This window comes from Leptinotarsa decemlineata, unplaced genomic scaffold (genome assembly GCF_025532065.1).
Source record: "Leptinotarsa decemlineata unplaced genomic scaffold, Ldec_3_MD MMD2_tig00000505_RagTag_RagTag, whole genome shotgun sequence".
NCBI classification, from domain to species: domain Eukaryota; kingdom Metazoa; phylum Arthropoda; class Insecta; order Coleoptera; family Chrysomelidae; genus Leptinotarsa; species Leptinotarsa decemlineata.
This window is the reverse complement of record NW_027412549.1, coordinates 16655672-16676158: the sequence shown is the minus strand read 5'-3', so window position 1 is coordinate 16676158 and position 20487 is coordinate 16655672. Positions and strand designations below refer to the sequence as shown.

At 35.5% G+C, this 20487-nt stretch overlaps 1 protein-coding gene across 2 annotated transcripts; it reads left to right on the top strand.

The window, feature by feature from the left end:
- The first annotated feature begins 1499 nt into the window (after positions 1 to 1499).
- On the top strand, positions 1500 to 20343 carry LOC111515256 (RNA polymerase II subunit D). 2 transcript variants are annotated; one of them, XM_023166997.2, is made up of 3 exons: positions 1500 to 1739; positions 1792 to 2665; positions 4360 to 8690. In XM_023166997.2, the coding sequence occupies exons 1-3, from the start codon at positions 1676 to 1678 to the stop codon at positions 4793 to 4795; spliced, it is 1374 nt and encodes a 457-aa protein (XP_023022765.2). In that variant the 5' UTR covers positions 1500 to 1675; the 3' UTR covers positions 4796 to 8690. The 2 variants fall into 2 exon arrangements, with proteins under 2 accessions (XP_023022765.2, XP_074030179.1); XM_074174078.1 differs by lacking the exons at positions 1792 to 2665; positions 4360 to 8690 and adding exons at positions 11356 to 11536; positions 20016 to 20343 and having other exon boundaries at positions 1554 to 1739.
- The last annotated feature ends 144 nt before the right edge of the window (positions 20344 to 20487 follow it).

Below are 20487 nucleotides of genomic sequence, written 5' to 3'. Positions count from 1 at the left end.
TAATTTGACAGGAACCCTTCTTCGCATACCTTTTTCAATACTATTCCAAAGGTTTTATTGATTCGAATTGTTCACATTTTAATCAGAATACCTATGGTTCAATAATAATCAATACTAGTTGAAAATACCTACTGAACTCCAAGTATACTGGAGTTCAGTTCCAACCTTCAGTATGATCTTGTTGAGAATTTTCCAATATTGATATATTCGAAGGTTATATATTGGTTCATTCAGAAGTGTCTGTCTGTGTCTACTTTGAACTGAAATACTTCAGTGAATACTTATTCAATTCATTCGAAGAAAGAGCGATTTGGATCAATACAGTTTTCCCAACTTGTGTTACAGTTTTCCCAACGTAACACAAGTTGATTAACTCCGTCAGCATAAAAATTGTGTGCCAACGATTCGATGAAGTCGACGAAGGCCGTTTTTGCCTGGTCCTGATTGGCAAAGGTTCTACCAGGGTTCGACGTTTTTTTTAGGACAAAACACAAACACTACAGTGTGTGAAAGTAGCGAGTCACATTGGATTTGAATCGCTGAAGATTAAATCCGTTTGGGAAAATGTTCTTCAAATGAAAGAAATCTTGAACAGTGAAGTTCGGGGTGTTCTGAGTTGAACCTCAACACAATGAGCAGGCACAGTCCGTCGCGTATTTCTGATACGTACCGCTTCTGGTGGAATCCAGATTATCAAGGTTGCAAGTGATGTTCGCATCTCTAATCAGGAGGATGTTTTCCTGGAATCCTGTAGGTCCAGGTTATGCTTAGGGCATGGTTATATGAGGTGAGGAGGTGATGTGAATTCGCCACCGCGATCGTGAGATTTGACCCCGCCAGACTTTTTTTGTGGGATTTTCTTGAATCGCAGATGCATGCGAATGAGCCACAAACCACAGCGGTCCATGAAGTCGACATAATTCATGCCATCGGTCCAATTCAGCTTGATTTATATGTCAAAGTCATAGAAAATAAGATTTTTCGAATGCGCTCCACCCAGAGATGGTGGTGGACATTTGAACGATGTAATATTCTGCACATAATCACATCAACGAAAAGAAAATTTCAAAGATATCTCACACACACTTTTTTCATTTAAATTTAAAGATCGGAAGAGTTCAGTGCAAGACCCTATAGTACTCGAAAATTTAAACTTTTCACTCATAAAAATGACAAAATACATTTCATGGAATATGACAACATTAAATTGTAGAATGTAGGGGAGGTTCGTTCGCTTTTTTGTCTCCCATCCTCGACCTATACCCTTAGTAGACCTCTGATTTGTACAATGTTCTTCCTCTCCTAATTGCTTCTATTTGCATAAAATAATAGTAGCAAAGAAACTAATGTGCAAAAATTATTGTATAATTGCACTCGCCAACACTTCAAGAAATTAACAGCGGAAAACAAATAATACTACATATAAGATACGGTATTATTTCGAACTATTTGAATTTTACCCCCCGACGAAGCTCCTATTGTGTAACGTGGTAGGAGGTTCACTGGTCAAATGCGCCTGACTAAGGAAGCGACGACAATACAAACAGAAGAGGAAGAAATTGGAATAAACTAGAAATCCATAACCCATAAACTCAAAACCTAGTCTGTGATCTGCTACAGCATATTTGTTAACTTTATAATAATATCCCAGAATCAGTATTAATTTACTATCAAAATGATGACCAACACAAATACCGATCTCACCGAAGAAGATGCAGCAGATTTGCAATTTCCTAAAGGTATGATTTTTCCAAAATTAAGTATATTTTAGCTAGTCAGTTACATTTTCAGAAGATGACCTCTTAAAATTTTCTAACTCTAATGATTTAGATCAGTACAATTCGACACACTGTGAAAACTGTTCCTGTGAAGTAGTCAATAAGTGGATTCTGTGTGATAAGTGCAATGTGAATATTTGTTTAACCTGCTTCTCTAGTGGTTCAGAGTTTTTTAATCACAAAAATGATCATGACTACAAAGTGTTATCAACTAAATTTACGTTGTTTGAAAACTCTGACTGGACTGCCGAGGAAGAACTGAAACTATTGGATTCCATTATGAACTATGGAAATTGGAATCTCGTCGCCCAAGAGTTCCCAAACAGAACGGTAAATGAAGTTATTAATCACTATGATAGTTTCTATTTAGATAGAAAGGGGTCAAACAAATTACCTAAACTAAAAGACCGAGTTGCAGCTGTTTTTCCACAGGTAGTTGTGCCTTATAGGTTCCGGTTATCCGACAGCGATGAACCACCTCGATATTTATGTAATACAATAGGCTTCAAGTCTTTGGCAGGTTATAATCCAGCTCGCTCTGATTTTGAAAGTGAATACGATAAGAATGCTGAAGATTTATTATCACATATGGAAATTGTTGAAGAAGATGATCCGCAATACGAACTCCTAACTAACTTGCAATGTTCTCTAGTGGAGAGTTACAACAGGAGATTGAGGGAACGCCAAAGGTGGAAAACTTTAATGAGAGAACATGGATTAATTTTACTCAGGAAGACGATGTCTTGGCTTCACAGGTATGACTTCACAATTCAGAAACCAGTATATGAAAAACTAATAAGATTCATGCAGTTTTGTGAGCCTGTGAAGTTCAATATGCTGATGGAGGGAATACACAGGGTTGGAGAACTGAAGCTGCAAATATCAAGGTCAGTTTTTCAAAATTCCTATTTAATTTCTAAAATTAGAGGTAGGAAAATATTTGTGTAAATGGCTCCCAATCATTCTTTAGACTCACCCATTTTTGTCAGCTGATAACGCCAAGTCGATACTTGGCTCTGCCGAATACTTTCGGAGTCAGTCAAAAGCCAAAACTTGAAAAATTTACTAATTCAGTTACCCATTCTGGTGATAAAAACCATGTTCCAAATGATATCGGCACTTCACTTTGAGTTTTTGTTATTATTTGTTGGCATTTTCACACAAAATCAGGTGTTGAAATTTATGTGATTGAATTGGCCCACATTCGTTGAAAACCCCTAGCGTATTTGTTGGTATTTTCTATTGATTAATGAACAATTATTCAAACCTTATGATGCACTGTTTGGAACCTTTGGTGTAGTAATGAATATTACTGGAGTTTTTCCCAACACCAAATCGTTATTTTTAACACCTCGACACGTGTTTCGATCACCAAGTGCCGACAAAAATAGCATCTTTACTTTTGTAGTGAAATTTTTGCCGCAACTGCTTTGAATTATTGAACAAAAGAAAATTCTCACCACAGATGTTATTATTATTAAACTTAGATGTAACGATTTTCATTATTAATATCATCAGGTAATCCTCTCTGAAGCTTCTAAAATTATTTCAAATGTGATAACATCAAAAAAGTGTTTTTGTCAACCATTTTTGGGGATTTTCACCTTCCACGATCTAAAATAAAGGCGATAACTCTGATTTTCTCCACAAAAAATAAATGAAAAACAAATTTCGTCATAATTGGGGAAAAGATTTTCGAGTAATTAATGTAAATCTAAAATTTATTAATTCTCTTCCCTGACATTGAAATCATCTCCTATAAAGTTCTAGTTATAATTATTATTGAATTTAACATATTTCTCAATTATCTTTTCCAACATTGAAAATGTCTCCTATAAAGTTCTGGTAATAATTATTATTGAATTTGGCATTCTGATGACAAGCTTCAAATTTATTGTCATAAAGTTTTCCACCCAAAAATGATTTTATTTGCTATTTATTCTAAGCATTGTTTTTTTGTTATGATCTTTCATGAATGAGTGAATTACTAATTGGAAAAAATTGTCATGGCTCAAAAATATATTTTGAATAATTTCTATTATATTTTATATCTTCTAAGATCCTCATGATGTGATCAATTTTGACGGTTCATCATTTCATACTTTGCTCTTTCCTTTTCGGTAGGTTTCAATATATGACTGTGCATGCTTGGTAATATAATATGGTAAATGATGCTAAAGGTTACTAACACAGCAACAGGATAGTGCCTTCGTAATTTGAGGACATTTGCTTGTGTCCATTTTGACATGTTTGACTAAAATTTGTTTCAAGTCACAAATCGATTTGAGTGAAGTTGAAATTTTTGTTGACATCGCATACTTACAGGGTGATTCAATTATTTATTTTATAATTTAGGGTTATCGAGCGATGATTCCCATTTAATGCAATGTAGATATTTGTACACAAGTCTGCAATTGTTGTAGTTGTGGATTTATCACTTCTAAAGCCATTTTGATAACCTAATAGTAGCTTCTGGTTTCCTAAAAATAAATTCACCTGAATACTAAATGAGACATTCTATAAGACAAACATTGTTTTGTGATAGGTCAGTGTAATTAATTATTCTCTTTCATTATTTCAGATTACTCAACTTGCGAAGAAAAGGTATAACTTCCTTGGATGAGGGGCGGCTATTTTTGAAGCTCAACCAACTCCACGAGGCGAACAGAAAATCTCTGAAAGCTTTTAGAACCAACCCCCTGTTCAGTTTGAAAAACAAGGACGTGAACCTTGCCCTTTTAACAAAATTCAACAGGCGACGAACTTTTGCTCCGATTGAAGTAACTGGCATGCCTGGTTATTCTCAACTATCCGAGAAGGAAATAGAATTGTGTAGTACTGTGAGACTTGTTCCTATGACGTATTTTCAACTGCGGGACGTGTTGGTTGCGGAGTGCAAGAAAAATGGCTATGTGGCTTTGCAAACTGCTAGGAGATTGCTGAAAATTGATGTCAATAAGACTAGAAAGCTCTATGACTTTTTGATTCAAGAGGGTTATATTACCAGTTCAGTGTGATATTAGTGTTATAGGCCGAGAAGCATTTAATTTATATTCCAACCAGAAAATGACCATGTTTACAGGGTATCTGAAAGCTGGGATTTCTAGCAAATATTGCTTTTAAAAGCAAGTAACACCTAATTTTTCATAAAGAGGATCGCAGTGATAAGACTGGATTTCAGTCTTGTAACCTCCAAATACACCAATTTAATAAAAAAAAAATTCCTGACTACTAAAAATTTGATTTGTTTTTTGAATGTAAGAGAGTAAGAGCTCCTGTATTAACTTTATTTTTATATTCATTAATCTTTCCCATATTAACTGTCAATCTATTGAGCTGCAGAGCTATTCTCGTGAAGAAACAAAATCATTGAAATTGTAGGGGTTTGATGATCATTTTCAACTACTTTTCAGAAAGTTCAGAATTACATAAAAAAAACTCAGATCAGCATGTACAGGAGTCAATGATTTGATTGGCTTTCGGGTTTTGCCGTGCTATTTTTTGGTTATAATCTCCAAACGTTTCGACTGCAACTGCGGCAATCATCTTCAGTGGTTTGGTCAATTGAAACAGTTGACACATCAAGAAGATGACTACAGCAGTTGCAGTCGAAACGTTTGAGATTATAACCAAAGAAGACCACTGCAGAACCCGAAAACCGTCCAAAACACTCAGGTCATCATAATTATGAGAATAAAATAAAGCATATAAAATGTGGGACAACTCAGACATCCCAGATGTTGACTTGAAATATCAAATTGGAAAGAAATATTTTGGCTTTCTACTTTTTCATCTTTATACAGAAATAAAATGTGGGAATCTTTAATAGAAAGGAAGGAAGCGAATAATTTCAATTCCAAGAAACATTACATGTTTATAGTAGAGAATGTAACATATATATTGAAATAAAAATAACATACTGGGAATAATTCAGCAATTAAAAATATATGAAACTACATTTCCAATCTATTTCAAAATATATTTTTTTAATTGTGTCTTAAATTTCAATTTTCTAATATTTTTAGATATTTTATTGTATGAATTAAGTCCATCACACAGTTTTGACCAAATTCGCTTTTGTGGAGTTGCGAAACTATATTTTGAATTTGCCGTGTATCATGATCATAAATTACATTAATATTGTCGAAACATAGTACTGAATGTTTTTTATTATTCTTAACATTATGAATGAACATGCATATTTTGGATTGGTATATTCTCCTAATCTATAAAAATGTGTAGATCATGCAAAGAAGTAACTTTCAGGCACAAACTGGAAGAAAAAGCCCTCCTGAAACAACTACTTTCATAAAAACATCAAAATCAATTGCTTTCTTCCTTTCTATGGAATATTCCCACATTTTTCTATATAAATACAGAGCAGTAGAATACCAATACCTTTCCCAAAAATTAATCCTAATAATATACCCCTTTCAATTAAATTAATTTGAAATTCTCTGGATATCGATGTTTTTGACAACCTTCTACACACTCAATTGAATTTCAATATCTTCAAAAATAATAGATTAACCTATCAAAAAATTGTTTCTATTCCGGAGTTGATTTCATGAAATGCATAGGCTTACTATAAAGTGAGCAAAGTAGAAGCACATATACCACAAGTTATTAGAATCAGATAAACATGTTCACTATTTTTATTCAGTTCACCGATGTATCAAGTCCACTATTCATTTACAGCTGCCAGACTGAGTCATGGCTTGGCTTTTATATATCTACAAGAACTAAATGGCATTTTAATATCCATTTCTTGTTTACCCCTTAATCCGTTCTTCATAAAATTGCAAACAAAAGTTTCTATTCCTTTTTCCCTAATACTTTTTTTCTCATACACCGACACAAACTTTACGCAGATACGATTTCTCCCACTGACCATGACTCAGTCCAGTAGCTGTATATATTGTAATAAAAATATGTGCTGCTATCACCTCTTTATAGAATAAAATAGAAAAATAAGTAACCTATATGTCAAGTTTATGATGAGTTACATAGTTAACTGTAGGACCTGCAAAAATATTTGAAACTATTCTTTATGATCAACTAGCTAATTACTCCGTTAAGAACAAAATCCTGAGTCCTCAGCAGTAAGATTTCAGGAAAAATATGTCCACTTTGGATGCTATCAAGTCATTATCTTGTGCTATTAAAACCAGTTTTGAAAGAAACGGGAATCTTCACAGACCTAAGTGCAGCTTTTGATTGTGTTGATCATGACATACTAATGAGGAAAATGGAGTACTATGGAACAAGAGGAGTGGCACTCAAACTAATCAAATCCTACTTGTTCAATCGATTTCAAGTAGTTTGTATTGAAAATCAGAGGAGCACTCCTCAGATAATAAGTAGAGGAGTTCCTCAGGGATCAATATTCGGCTCTCTTCTCTTTATTATCTATATTAACGATTTGACAAATATGTTCGCCTCAAATATCGAGACAATTATGTATGCTGATGACACCACATTTGGCATTAGTATCAATAAAGGGGAGTGTTCGGCTACAATCCTTGGTGAAGTTATGGAACAAGCAAAAACCTGGTTCTTGACAAACAAGCTCATACTCAATGAAAAAAAAAAAAAAACAAAAGTCTCATTTTCGAATCCAGACTATCCTACAATGTAGAAGACGACCTAGACATGCTGCACACTAAATTTCTGGGTGTAGATATAGATGTCAGGCTATTATAGAACATACGTATATGTACAATTTGCAATAGAATAAATAGTGCAGTATTTGCTATAAAAAAAGTTAAACAACTTATTAACCAATCCGCTGCAATAACTACTTATTATGCACTGTTTGAATCCATTATTAGATATGGCTTATCTGTCTGGAGCTCGGCAGCTCAGTTTCATTTAAATGCTAAATTCGTCATTCAGAAGAGGGCTGTAAGATCTATTATAGGAACTAATTTTGAAGACTCCTGCAAACCAATCTTTGAAACGTTGAGAATAATGACACTTTACTCTCTGATAATTTTTGTAAAGTTACTATATGTCAAAGAAGACACTAATAGTCAATCTGTTGTAACCTCAAACCCGGTTACAAAGAATGGACGATACTATTGATATTAAAATATACAATGCCCTACCTCTTACAGTACGTTCTCTGAACTATACTAAATTAAAAAAAAAATAAAGACATTATTTACGGAAAATCCCGTATATGGTATTAATGACTTTTTCCATTTATTCCCTGGACCATAGAGCAAAGATGCCTTGCACGATTGTATGTATGTACTGTATTATTATTTTTATTGCACAGTATCTTCTGAAGATTGTATATTTTACTTTTGAGCATATGTTAATTTTATGGTATTTTGTGACATGCTCTAAAGCTGTAGCTTTGTTATGAACCAAATAAAAATTTGATTTGATTTGTATTATGTTGGTAATACTGGCGGTCTGCATCTTAGAGTACTAGTACCGCTTATCCCAAAATACAGTTAATCTTTTGCAAGTACCTTAGAATCATCTTGTTGCAAAACATACTGTTAACAATACTGTTAACAATACCAATCTCGTCTAACTTTTTCACCACACATTTTTTTGTTTTTATACATTAATGTTTATGCTATAAATAGACTCATAGTGAATAAAATATTGATTAGATATTAATTTATCTGGTGAAAAATTATTGGTGAAATCTGATTACTTTTTTTAAATTGTGAAATTTGGATTAAATCAATAATTCAAAAAACATGTAAACATAGTCCATAACTAAATATAAGAATAAAAAAAGTACCGGTACATATACCCTGTAATACAGGTCCCTTGTTATATATTTTAGTCTTTAAAAACCACTGGTATCCAGTCTGATAATATATTTTTCGAATAAGAAAACGATTTTGATTTCTCTGTTTGCTAATTTTAATAAATTATTATGTTCTAACAAAAGGTTTTGTTCGTTTTTATGACTCTACTTTGAAACTGTAATATCTCAGTAAATGCTTTTTCAATTCAATCGAAATAAGCCTCATTTGAATCACTACATTTTTGCAAACGTAACACAAGTCGATTGATTCAGTCAGCATGAAACTTGAGTGCTCGGGATTCGATGGAGTAGACGAAGGTCGTTTTTGCCTGGTCCTGATTGGATTGGCGGAGGTTCTACCGGTGAGGAAGTTATTGAAGTGCCTGAAAAGATGGTAGTCACTTGGCGAGAGGTCTGGGGTGTATGGCACGCTCCATTAATTTAATTTTCGGACAGTGATTTGTGCGGACGAGCGTTGGCCAGTGCCTGCTGCTGACGCAATTTTTGGTACATATCATCGATTTCCTCACAATAGGACTTTGCTGTGATGGTTTGGTCCGGTTGCAGAAAGTTATAGTGAATCACATCAGTCATTGACCACCACACAATAACCATGGACTTTTTGGTGGGTTTTCTTCTTTGGAACGTGCCTGGCTGACACGGTGTTCAACCGTTGTTCTGAATATTCTCAGTCAGAAGAAAGTCAGTGTGCTTCAATGGTATCGCGTCAGAAACAGTAGCAATGAAATATGGGGTACCTCAGGGCTCTGTTCAGGGGCCCCTCCTATTTATCATTTACGTAAATGACTTATTTTATCATTTAGTCGATTCAACCTGTATCATGTTCGCAGATGACATCACTATCTTTCATCAAAATATAAACCAGAAAACAATAAATTAAGCTACTGAAAAAAATGGCGAATGTTGGTTTGCAGCAAACAGTTTGAAACTAAACGCTAGCAAAACAAATCATATGACATTTTCTTCACAGGCAACAAGTACCAATGAACATACAAAACTTTCAGGAATTTTTCTAGATCCCTCTCTGAATTGGAAGTTTCACATCGAGAGGCTCTGCTCCAAACTTTCAAACTCCATTTTATTCTGAGACAACTGAAAAATATAATAAGTTCTGACACACTAATGAATATCTACTATGCTTTTTTTCACTCTCATATTTCTTATGGGGTAATTTTATGGGGTAATGCATCGGACTCTGTAAAAGTATTTAGGCTTCAAAAAAAACCATTCGAATTATTGCTAATATTGCCTTCAGAGACCATTGTAAACCTTTGTTCCAGAAATTCAAAGTCATGACACTACCTGTTCTTTATATTTTCCATCAAGTACTAGAACTCCATAGTAGAAAAAATAAACTAAGTATAAATTGAGACTTTCATGAATATAACACCCGCGGTGCTAGGCATCTCAGACCACAGAGATTTATTTTGAATAAATCTGCTAATAATTCTCTAGATGTTGCTCTCTACAATAAATTACCATCCAATTGGAAGATTCTAGATATGGTTTGCTGCAAAAAATATATAAAAGATTTCTTTCAGAAAATTGGATCTATTCAATTCGTGAGTATTTTGACACACCTGGGACCATTCGATGTTATGTTTATGGGTCCAAACATGCTCTGCTATTCCTGATTTGCTGGTTTCCCCTCGCTGTGTGTGTTTCTTGTGCTCGGCAATGCGAACATTCAATGGCCTCTTAGTTTCACCAATATAGGATTTTTCGCACTCACAGGGTATCAGGTAAATGCAATTCTTGGAATCGCAGTCCGCGTTTGGTGGCCTAGTTTTCGTGAGGCTGCTAGGGATAGTGTTACCGGATCTGAAGCAGGTTCTAATAACTTGGATCCAATTCTTCGTATCTTTCACGATAATCCTATGATGTAGGGAAGTGCAAGCACTGGTTGTGCGGCTTCTTTTCCTTTTGGGGCTCCTGCTGTCTTTTAGCCAAAATCTGTTCCACCATCGCTATTGAGTAGCCATTTCGTTGAAGATCATTTTTGATGATGTTTAGTTCCTTCTCGAGACCTTCCTTCGTATTACAAAGTCCGAAAGCACGGTCCAATGGGGTTTTGATGATTCCTCTTTTAGTCGATTGATGGTGGTTGGATTTGTGGTTCAGATACTGTCCCGTGTGAGTGGGTTTTCGGTTTATAGGTTTCTTTTTCGTAGTTCCGTACAGCAGTGCGTTTGAGGGATTGTGTAGTATGTTCTGAGGGTGAAGCATTTTGGTAATACTCCTTAATGTAGATGTTTCAGCTGTTTCGAGATTATTTACTGCAGGATTACGACATTTTTCGAGATTTTTGACATTTCCAATATGTGCTGGGTCAGTCTCCACTCGGGTCCTCAAATACTCGTCCTGGATCACTGTAGGTCGACCACCTCGGAGCCCATCTTTGAGGCTTATGCGTTGCTACAATTTTTAATAAATCAGGGACGTGTACAAGCGAGCAAATGCCCCCTTACAGGGAATATATGGGAAGCGGAAAGGTTCTCATGACGAGAATGAATTGTTTTTTAATAAGTCAGCATCATATACGTCGACTGTTCAAAAAATAAGGGGAATGTTCAAATTTCGCGGGCTATCAGCATTTTTTAAAATTTTGGTACACTTGTCTTGAACAAATGTTAACAGTTTCAGATATTCAGTATGTCAAGTCTGTTGGTGAGAGGCATAAAAGTTGGAAATATTTTGCGCGATCGGCGGTTTTCTGCTATCGAAAAAATGGATTGTAGCAGTTTAATTCGGCAGAGTATAATTAAATTAATTTTTTTTCCATTTCAGAATTTGAAAATGCTGAAACCCTTCTCATATCAGAAGTTCATATGTTACTAGAACATAGGAAAGACCAAAATGAATCTGCAGAAGATGAACAGGAGTTTTCTGAAGTATTCATGAAGACCCTGACATATACAGACCGATTCAGGAAATTCAAAAATAAGGAAACTATTTCCGCAGTGAGAAAGTGAGTATTTGTATATTGGTAAAAATTGAAAAAATACCATGCCTACAGCTGCTTGGTATTCATCTTATCATTATTTAGTTGGGCTTATACTGTTGAATATTTCCTTGAGGCATAGAAACGGTGAATTAGTTCAAGGCTAGCCACTCTTCACAAAGTTGTACAGCGATCAATCAACGCGACCTATTTAAACGTTTTGGATTAACTCATATCTAAGAATGAACCGAAAGAAACCACTCCGAAAGTCATAAATATTGTTGAAAATCATTCATCACAATTGTTTGATAAGGAAGAAATCAACCTTTTGAACAACAGTTTGAAATTTGGCATCTCGCCTTCCGAGAAAGTTCTTGAGGATATCGTTGCTAGTGTTGAAAGTTCGATTCAATATATGCCCGATTCCTCGAAGGGACTAGTTCGAGAAAAGGTTAGGAATCAAATCTCTAAGAACATGATAACAGATAAACGGAAGCATTCAATAAACAACGAGAAAAACCAAAAGAAACTTATCAAACGATTGAAAGACAAGAACGTTTTTTACTTGAAAGCCGACAAAGGTAACAAAGTAGTAATTCTGGATAAATCGGACTACTACGAAAGGGTCAATACTCTCATTACCAACGGACCGTATGCGAAATTGTCCAGAAACCCGTTACCAAAGATGATTGCAGAAGTAAAAGACGTCCTAAAGAAATGCGACAACATACTTACTCCTCAACTGAAACGGAAGTTACAAGTTTCCAACCCAACGGTGTCGAAACTATATTGCCTCCCAAAAATCCATAAACCGGGAAAATCAATGCGCCCCATCGTGTCAGCTATTGGAGCTCCTACCTACCAAATAGCGAAGTGGCTCACTAAGGAATTTGAAACCTTATCTATTGGGGAACCAGGTTTTAGTATAAAAAACTCTTTAGAGTTCATACAACATACAAAAAACATGGTTCTGCAAGAAGGTGAGATTTTGGTTTCTTTTGATGTTAGTTCATTATTTCCTAGCGTCCCAATTCCACAGACCTTGCAATACCTCAGGGAACTACTAGAGAAAAATAATTTCAATGACAACGAAATCGATGAATTCGTTTCTCTTACCAATTTGTGTATGACACAAAATCGTTTCCAGGTAGAAGGTTGCTTTTATGAACAACAGGAAGGAACGGCCATGGGAAATCCCCTGTCCCCCTACCTGGCAGACCTGTTCATGAGCAGATTCGAAATGGAAACTAAAGAAAAGTCAAAGTATTTTCCTAGGATTTGGCTAAGGTATGTGGATGATATTTTCGCGGTATTCGATACCAAAAAATCGAATATCGAGGACTTTGTTTCCTTTTCAAATAATAGATGTCCATCAATAAAATTCATGTATGAAGTAGAAAATAAGGGACAACTACCATTTCTTGACGTTTTGGTAATGAGGAGCAAAGATGGAGGGTTAGAATACGATATATTTAGAAAAGAAACAAGCACGTACAGGTATATTCCTGACAGTTCACATCACTGTGGACAGCACAACCGTGCTGGTTCGAATTTTTTGGTGCATCGTCTTTTGACTTTCCCTCTAACACATGATAGGTTCACAAAAGAAAAACGTACAATACAGGAAATAGCAGCCACTAACGGTTTCCCGAGGGGTATTGTAGATGACATAATTAGGAAAAAGAAGTTTAGGTTAAGAATGAACGAAATCTCGACTTTCAGAAAAGACAAAAACCAAGATAAATACATCTCAGTTCCATACCACCAATATACGAAGAACTTTGGAAAGATTTTCAAGGAACTAGGTATGAAGGTGGTTTTTAAAACAAGTCACACACTGCAGAACCTTTTGGGAAGTCTAAAAGACAAAGTCGAGAATTCGGAAAAGTCTGGAATTTACGAAATTGAATGTAAGGACTGCGATGCAAAATATTATGGACAGACAAAAAGATCTATAGATATAAGAAACACATAGCACACTTAAAATATGGAAGACCTGAAAAATCAGCAGTCGTCCATCATATTTTGCAACAAAATCATTCCATAGACTTCAGTTCTTTAAGATTAGTTAGACAAGTTAATAACAACAGGCAACTAGATGCCTATGAGAGTGTGGAAATATAAACATAATAATATTATGAATAACGATAACGGACCAATACCAAATAGCATACTATATAGCTTGTTGAAATGATATTGTTGGGTTTTCTGATTACTACAAAAAGACACATTGTAAATATATTTAGATAGACAATATTGTGAAACTAATTTTATATAGCTGAAAATTGTTCTATATATAGCTGTAACATTTAAACATACATAAGGACATATTGTAAATAATAGAAAGGCCAATTGTAAAATTAATTTAGGGTGGTACACTTGTATGGGTGGTATTACTGATTACCTACCTGTATGATATACCCGATAAGTATAAGTAGCTTTAGTTTTGAGTAGTTATTAGTTTTATCTTCCTCTTGAAGATGATTACTTGGTGATCGAAACACGTGTCGAGGTGTAAAAATAACGATTTGGTGTTGGGAAAAAACTCCAGTAATATTCATTTTGGATGAACAAAAATTGGTTTATTGAAATTCCGTCCAGAAAATAAGGTTCGAAAGGTAAATCTGCAGGACAATAAAAAGTAAAATCTATGTCTTCGTTGATATTACGCTTCAGAGCTCTAAAGAAGCGTAATTCGAAATTATTATTGTCCACATTTTTTAAGTAAAACTCCTTTACGCGCCCTTGACTTGGGGGAGTATGCTGGTGAATGCGTGACGAGAACGCTAAGAAAAGTTTGATCAAGCGAAGTTAGTGAAGATAGAAAGAGAGAGAGTTACAATTTGTATATTATTGTAGGGACAAGAGAAATAGGTGCGAACACACATTTATGGTCGAGTAGGCTCAGAAGAATAAGGAGAAAACTACCATATGTTGCCACTAATTTCAGCAGGAGATTTCAGTGTTAATTTTGCGTCCGAAGATGGACAACTCTTGGTAAAGTTTCCACAAGATGAATAAGAACTACAGATGAATAATAATCGAAATGAGCCTACCACAAAACATGGAACAACATCGATGGAGCTTTTTCTGGATATCTTTCTAATTTTCATTCGAAAACATGTATCTCATTTCTATTAACGGGTGATTTTTAAGAGGTATAGGATTTGATTTTTAAAACAACATAAAATATTTGAAAAAATTGATGAAATCTTCATTGGAATCGATAGGACGATCAATATAATTTAATATTTGAAGATGATTTCATGCAAATGTTGTCTGCGTTTCCGTTTTACATGGCCCACGCGCAAGGTCCAATTTTGGCACTCTCACTAACATATCGACCGATATTTCACGTATAAATGCTTCAATATTGGCTTCCAGAGCGTCAGTCGGTGCTGGTTTATTCCTGTAGACATGAGCCTTAACATGACCCCACAAGAAATAATCCAAAAACTTTGAATCACACGATCTAAGCGGCCAATTGACGGGCCCCAAACGTGAGATGACCTGTTCACCGAAGGCGGCTGTTAATTGGGCCATTGTTTCGCGTGCCGTGTGGCACCGTCTTGTTGAAACCACATATCAGGCATGCCCAATTCTTCCATTTTGGGCAACAAAAAGTCGTCAATCATCACACGGTAGCGCTCCGCCATTCTCGTCTTCGAAGAAGTACTGCCCGATGATGCCACCGACCCATAATCCACACCAAACAGTGACTTTTTCGGGATGCATCAGTAGCTCTTGCAATGCTTGTGGCTGGTCTTCACTCCAGGTGCGGCATTTTTGCTTGTTAACGTATCCATTCAACCAGAAATGAGCCTCGACACTGAACACAATTTTTCGATAAAAATGTGGATCTTCCCCCAACTTTGCCAGCGCCCATTCACCAAATGTTAGACGTTGTCGGAGGTCGTATGGCTTCAATTCTTGCACCAGCTGTTTGTTATAGGTTTTACACCAAATCCTTTCGCAAAATTTTCAACGTAGTGGAGTAACAGAGGCCCAATTGCTGCGAACGGCGGCGAATCGACATTTCACGGTCATCACGAACACTGGCGGATACAGCTGCAATATTTTCTTCGGTCCTCACTCTACGTATGCGTCTTGGTGGTTTAATGTCCGATAATGTAAACTGGGTTCGAAATTTAGTCACAAGCTTCCGAATAGCTCCCTCAGTAGGCCCACGAAACTGCCCATAAATTGGAAGAAGTGCACGATGCACTTTCTTCACCGAGCATGAATTTTGATAATAAAATTCAATAATTTGCAAGCGTTGTTCATTCGTAAGTCGATTCATGGTTAAATTATAGTCCAAACTGAACAAGTTTGACAATGACACAATACGCGATTCAAGGGTATTCGTAATTATTCATCGGAACGATGCCAGTCGATAGTAGTAGGTTCATTGAATTCAGATGCCCAAATAGTGAATTACGGAGTGCCTCAAGGATCAATCTTGGGACCTATTCTTTTTTCCATCTATATCTCGGATTTTCATGAGTATCTGAAGTTTTGTACTATCCACCACTATGCCGATGATACTCAATTATACCTAGACTTTACGAGCAATTCAATCCTTTCAACAACTTCTCAAATTGAAGAAGACCTAACATCTTTATACAATATCTCAACCGCACATAATCTCACACTTAACCCTTCGAAATCAGTAGCTATGCTTCTCGGAACGAAATCAAAACTTGAACAGCTAACAAAAAATTTTCCAATCAGGTTAGCAGGTATGCCGTTAACCTGTGTAAGTGATATCAAAAACCTAGGTATTTGGTTTGATGTTGACTTAAGATTTACCAAGCACGTCAGCTATCTCTGTCAGAGCTCGTTCAATATTCTGAGACAGCTGTATCCTAGTTGATTTGCTATCTACTAAAATGAAACTTGAGTTGTGCGAATCGCTGGTGATATCTAAATTATCATATTGCGACAGTATGGTCCAGTACTTCTACAGGCTGATGCAGCTAGACTACAAAAATTCAAATTCCTGTTTACGTTTTTCTCATGGAATACGTAAATTTGAACATATTAGTATGAAATTTAAAGAAACAGGATGGCTCAAATTAGATAATTGTCGAAAACTCCATTTATTTACCTTGACACACACAGTTATAACGTCTGGCAAACCTACGTATCTCCTCAATAAACTTGCTATGTTCAAAAACCTCGATAGGGTGAACACAAGGAAAAATAATATGCTAGTTACTCCCAAACACTCAACTGCACTGTACCAACGTTCTTTTTCATATTCTGCACCTAAATTCTATAACACCCTTCCCAAGGAGTTTTGGAACTTCTCTTTATACAATTTCAAGAAGAAATTGAAAATCTTACTTCAGTCAATATAGAGTTGCTTTTAAGACGGACCTGTAGGGGTATAAATAAATGTTAATAAGTGTTTACTAAGGTGAAAATATTTTACAAGAATTTAGGCACATATTTATATTTAGAATTAAATAATTACTTTTTTTTTTCTTATATTTAAATTATTATTTAAAAATTTAATTTTTATTTTATTTGTACTTTTATATTTTATACTCACACGAGTATAAATTGTTCTGGAAATAAGTATTTTTGGTTTTATATATGCTAATACTCAAATTTTACTTTGATGTTTTTCTATGATTCACTTATATTTTTATAGTCTTCTATGATTCACCTATATTTTTCTTTTTTTTTTGCTAGGTTAAGTTGAAAAGCAGCCTAGGCTGATACTTCACCTTTTCATTGACCCTTAATTATTGTTCTAAATTTTTGTATTTCATTTTTTATATTATGTCGATGAATAAAGACGATTATTATTATTATTATCTGTCAAAAACAGTGTTGCCAAAAAGATACCAGCAAAAAAATCACTCATTACCACAAGCATATTGTCTCGGTCTCACAATCAACCACATTAATTACTGATGTATCCGATGTATTAAAAAATGCTGATTCATCAATGAAAACTCATAATAAATTTAAATATTTGTGGAAAAACAATATATGTATATACATGTGTATATTATACAGTTTCTTGAGTTTATATTATCATTTTCATTTGCTGAAAATAATTTCAATATACACCCTTTGTAAACCAACCTCAATGGATCAAAATGTATGCAAAATGTGTGCAAAATGTGTGCAATCCCATGATATCAAAAAATTGGCATTTCTGAAAGGCTTCAGATTTTATCACATTGTTATGCACTCGAGTTATTTGCGTATTCGAAAAAGATTTCCGGATGAAAGTTAACAAATCTGCGACATGTGTTTCGCTGTAAAATAGCATGGCGTCACAATACTGTTTGAAATAATTCTGTGTCGTGCTTTTACGAGTATAGTAATTTGAATCCTTATGAATATTAGGTAAGGTCCAAAGAGAGTCTATTTGATCCTCCGGCGCAACCCGCAAGGTTTTATTGTGGTTCACACCTATTCACGCTCTACCAAATAAACCCAGCTTCGAAGCCGATTAGTTTGTATGGTGAGTGGTCTTTCAGGACAGATGGTAAGAGTACGGCTCTGCCGAACTCTAAAAACCTGATTCAGTTCCCAGCGGGATAGGCACAAAGTATGTGCTCTGCTGTTTCATCATTTTCCAAACAGAGGCGACACACACTGTCATTCAAATGACAGTGACCTGTAAGAAGGCCTGATAGACATTGTAGTTCATTCCTACTGTAATCCAACAACTGTTTGGTATCAAGCTTCAAAGGGTGAATAAACGCCTTGAAGTGAGCCAATCCTGGAAGTTTCTGCCAGAACTTCATAAATCTTTTTGCCATCCAGGTGTTCAAATCTTTGTTTGGCAAAGCCTAAAGTGATGCCAAGGACACGTTCTCGTCCGGTGAAGCTGCTTGCAGCACCCTCCTTTGCAAGGGAGTCAGCCTCCTTGCCTTCCAGGTCAGTACGGCCAGGTATCCAGATCAGAGACAATCTGTTAAGTGTCTTCCTATCGAGGAGAGTCGTTTTTGGCAATTTACTATCATTTTGGACGTTGCTCGGTAGGAGCAAAGAGCTTCCAACGCCAACAATTCAATTGCGTACATTTTCTCTTGAAATACAGTCGCATAGGTTCCTAGGCAGGTTGATGTCTCTGTCCTGTGTCTGCGACCGAAAAGACCTGCACCTCATGACTATTACTAACTGACGGATTTCTCTGTCAAAAGATGATTCGCGAATGTTGAATTGGTTTTGCCGCCTTTGAGAAATACGTTTTAAACCATCAAAAACCGCATGGAAGCTGGCGCTCAATTCTTCCGCTATCCCACGCACCGTTTGTGATGTGTCAGTCTATACCAGGGTCCTCAAATCATCGTGTGTCAGTCTCCAACAGGTTCCTCGAATCCTCGTCCAGGATTACTGTAGGTCGACCACTTCGGGGCATCATAAGCTGAAAAGAGGCAAATAATCAAAATTTGGAAAAAACTGAACAGCAACAATGTATAGAGTACAAAAATCTCTATCAATCAGTATGACCAGGTGAACCAGGTGAACAACAACAAAAAACCTCATCTGAACCATATTGAGCACGTTTTTTTTTCTACAAATGATCATGCTTGAGACACCTGATATATTGCGTTTTTTTGTACAACCGCTACATTTTTCTTATCTTTGAAACGGATGAACTCCGGCGCTCGATGCGCTCCCTCACTCATCTTAAATGTCAAGTCGCTACTGCCCCATGCGGTAATGAAAGTAACGTTGTATATCTATATTCTGTCCGTACGAGCAACAGAGTGCTCTAAAAAATTATGATGCATAGTGCACGTTATCTTCCAAGCAAGGCAAACATTTTAAACTTTAAATTTACGTATATGTACACACCTTGTAACGATATACCTGAATGAAATCCGCCAGCCAATGGCAGTTGAATCTGATTGGCCAGTGTAAGGAGGCTTGTTTTTTTTTACCCAATAGATTCAAATGTGCGTGGTGGTCACGCATCTATTATTGTTTGAGTTACTTTCTTTGATGGACAAAATTGAGTATCTAAAAGTCTAAAAATGATGTATTATATTGTATGTCGGCAACACTGTACACTGGACGTCACTCCGATATATCAGAGTAAAATTGGAGGGACTGGTTTTCCACGACGCGACACCTGGTAACAGAAGGATGAATATTTATTGAGATATGGAGCTACAAAAACACATGACATCAAAACAGACATATCTTTTGAAAAAAACTTAGTAGAATGATAAATTAAAAAAAACGAACAAAATTCTAGTGAATGGACCCGTTTAATGCATTTTGACTTTTTTTTTATCATTTCCCACAAAAAATGAGAAAAACATTTCTGTTTTATGTGTCATAGGCCATTAATTAAAGTGAAATAACAAGATCGATTGTTTGTGCAAATAAATGACTATATATAAAAAAAATGTGTAATTTCAATAAGTACTCCATAAGTTTGTATTTGGCTGATGTTTGTGGGAAAAAATAGTCAAAACGAATAAGCAGTTGTGATGTGTTAGAATGAAGTCAATATCAAATTATCTTTTTGCAGCCTGCTGATGCAGACCAAAAAACTCCATAAATTCGAGTTGGCTGCCATTGCGAATTTATGCCCAGAATCAACAGAGGAAGCCAAATCTCTCATTCCATCTCTCGAAGGACGTTTTGAAGACGATGAACTGAAAGCTGTTTTAGAAGACATTCAGACAAAGAGGAGTATACAGTATTGAAGAACTTACAACTTCATCTGACTTGAACTGGGATTTTATTGAATATGTAAAATGAATTATTATTTCTACATCAATGCTTTTAGAGTCATACTTGGTATAGGTAATTTATATGTAATCGTTCAAATCCACATTAAAGCCAGTTTCAAGTAATCGTATTTTTAATAAGAGTAGAAATTACAGTTATGTGTAACACATTGAAAATGAAATGTTATGGTCAAAATACCAGTCAATGAAAGTATAAACATCATATCTGATAAACTAAAACACTAAAACATAGACAGAACCCACATTAAC

What these genes read in the sequence shown, in the direction of transcription:
- LOC111515256 (XM_023166997.2), top strand. Translation starts at nt 1,676, where the DNA reads ATGATGACCAACACAAATACCGATCTCACCGAAGAAGATGCAGCAGAT. An exon ending in AGATTTGCAATTTCCTAAAG is followed by an intron (nt 1,740 to 1,791) that starts GTATGATTTTTC and finishes TTACATTTTCAG; the next exon opens with AAGATGACCTCTTAAAATTT. An exon ending in CTGAAGCTGCAAATATCAAG is followed by an intron (nt 2,666 to 4,359) that starts GTCAGTTTTTCA and finishes TCATTATTTCAG; the next exon opens with ATTACTCAACTTGCGAAGAA.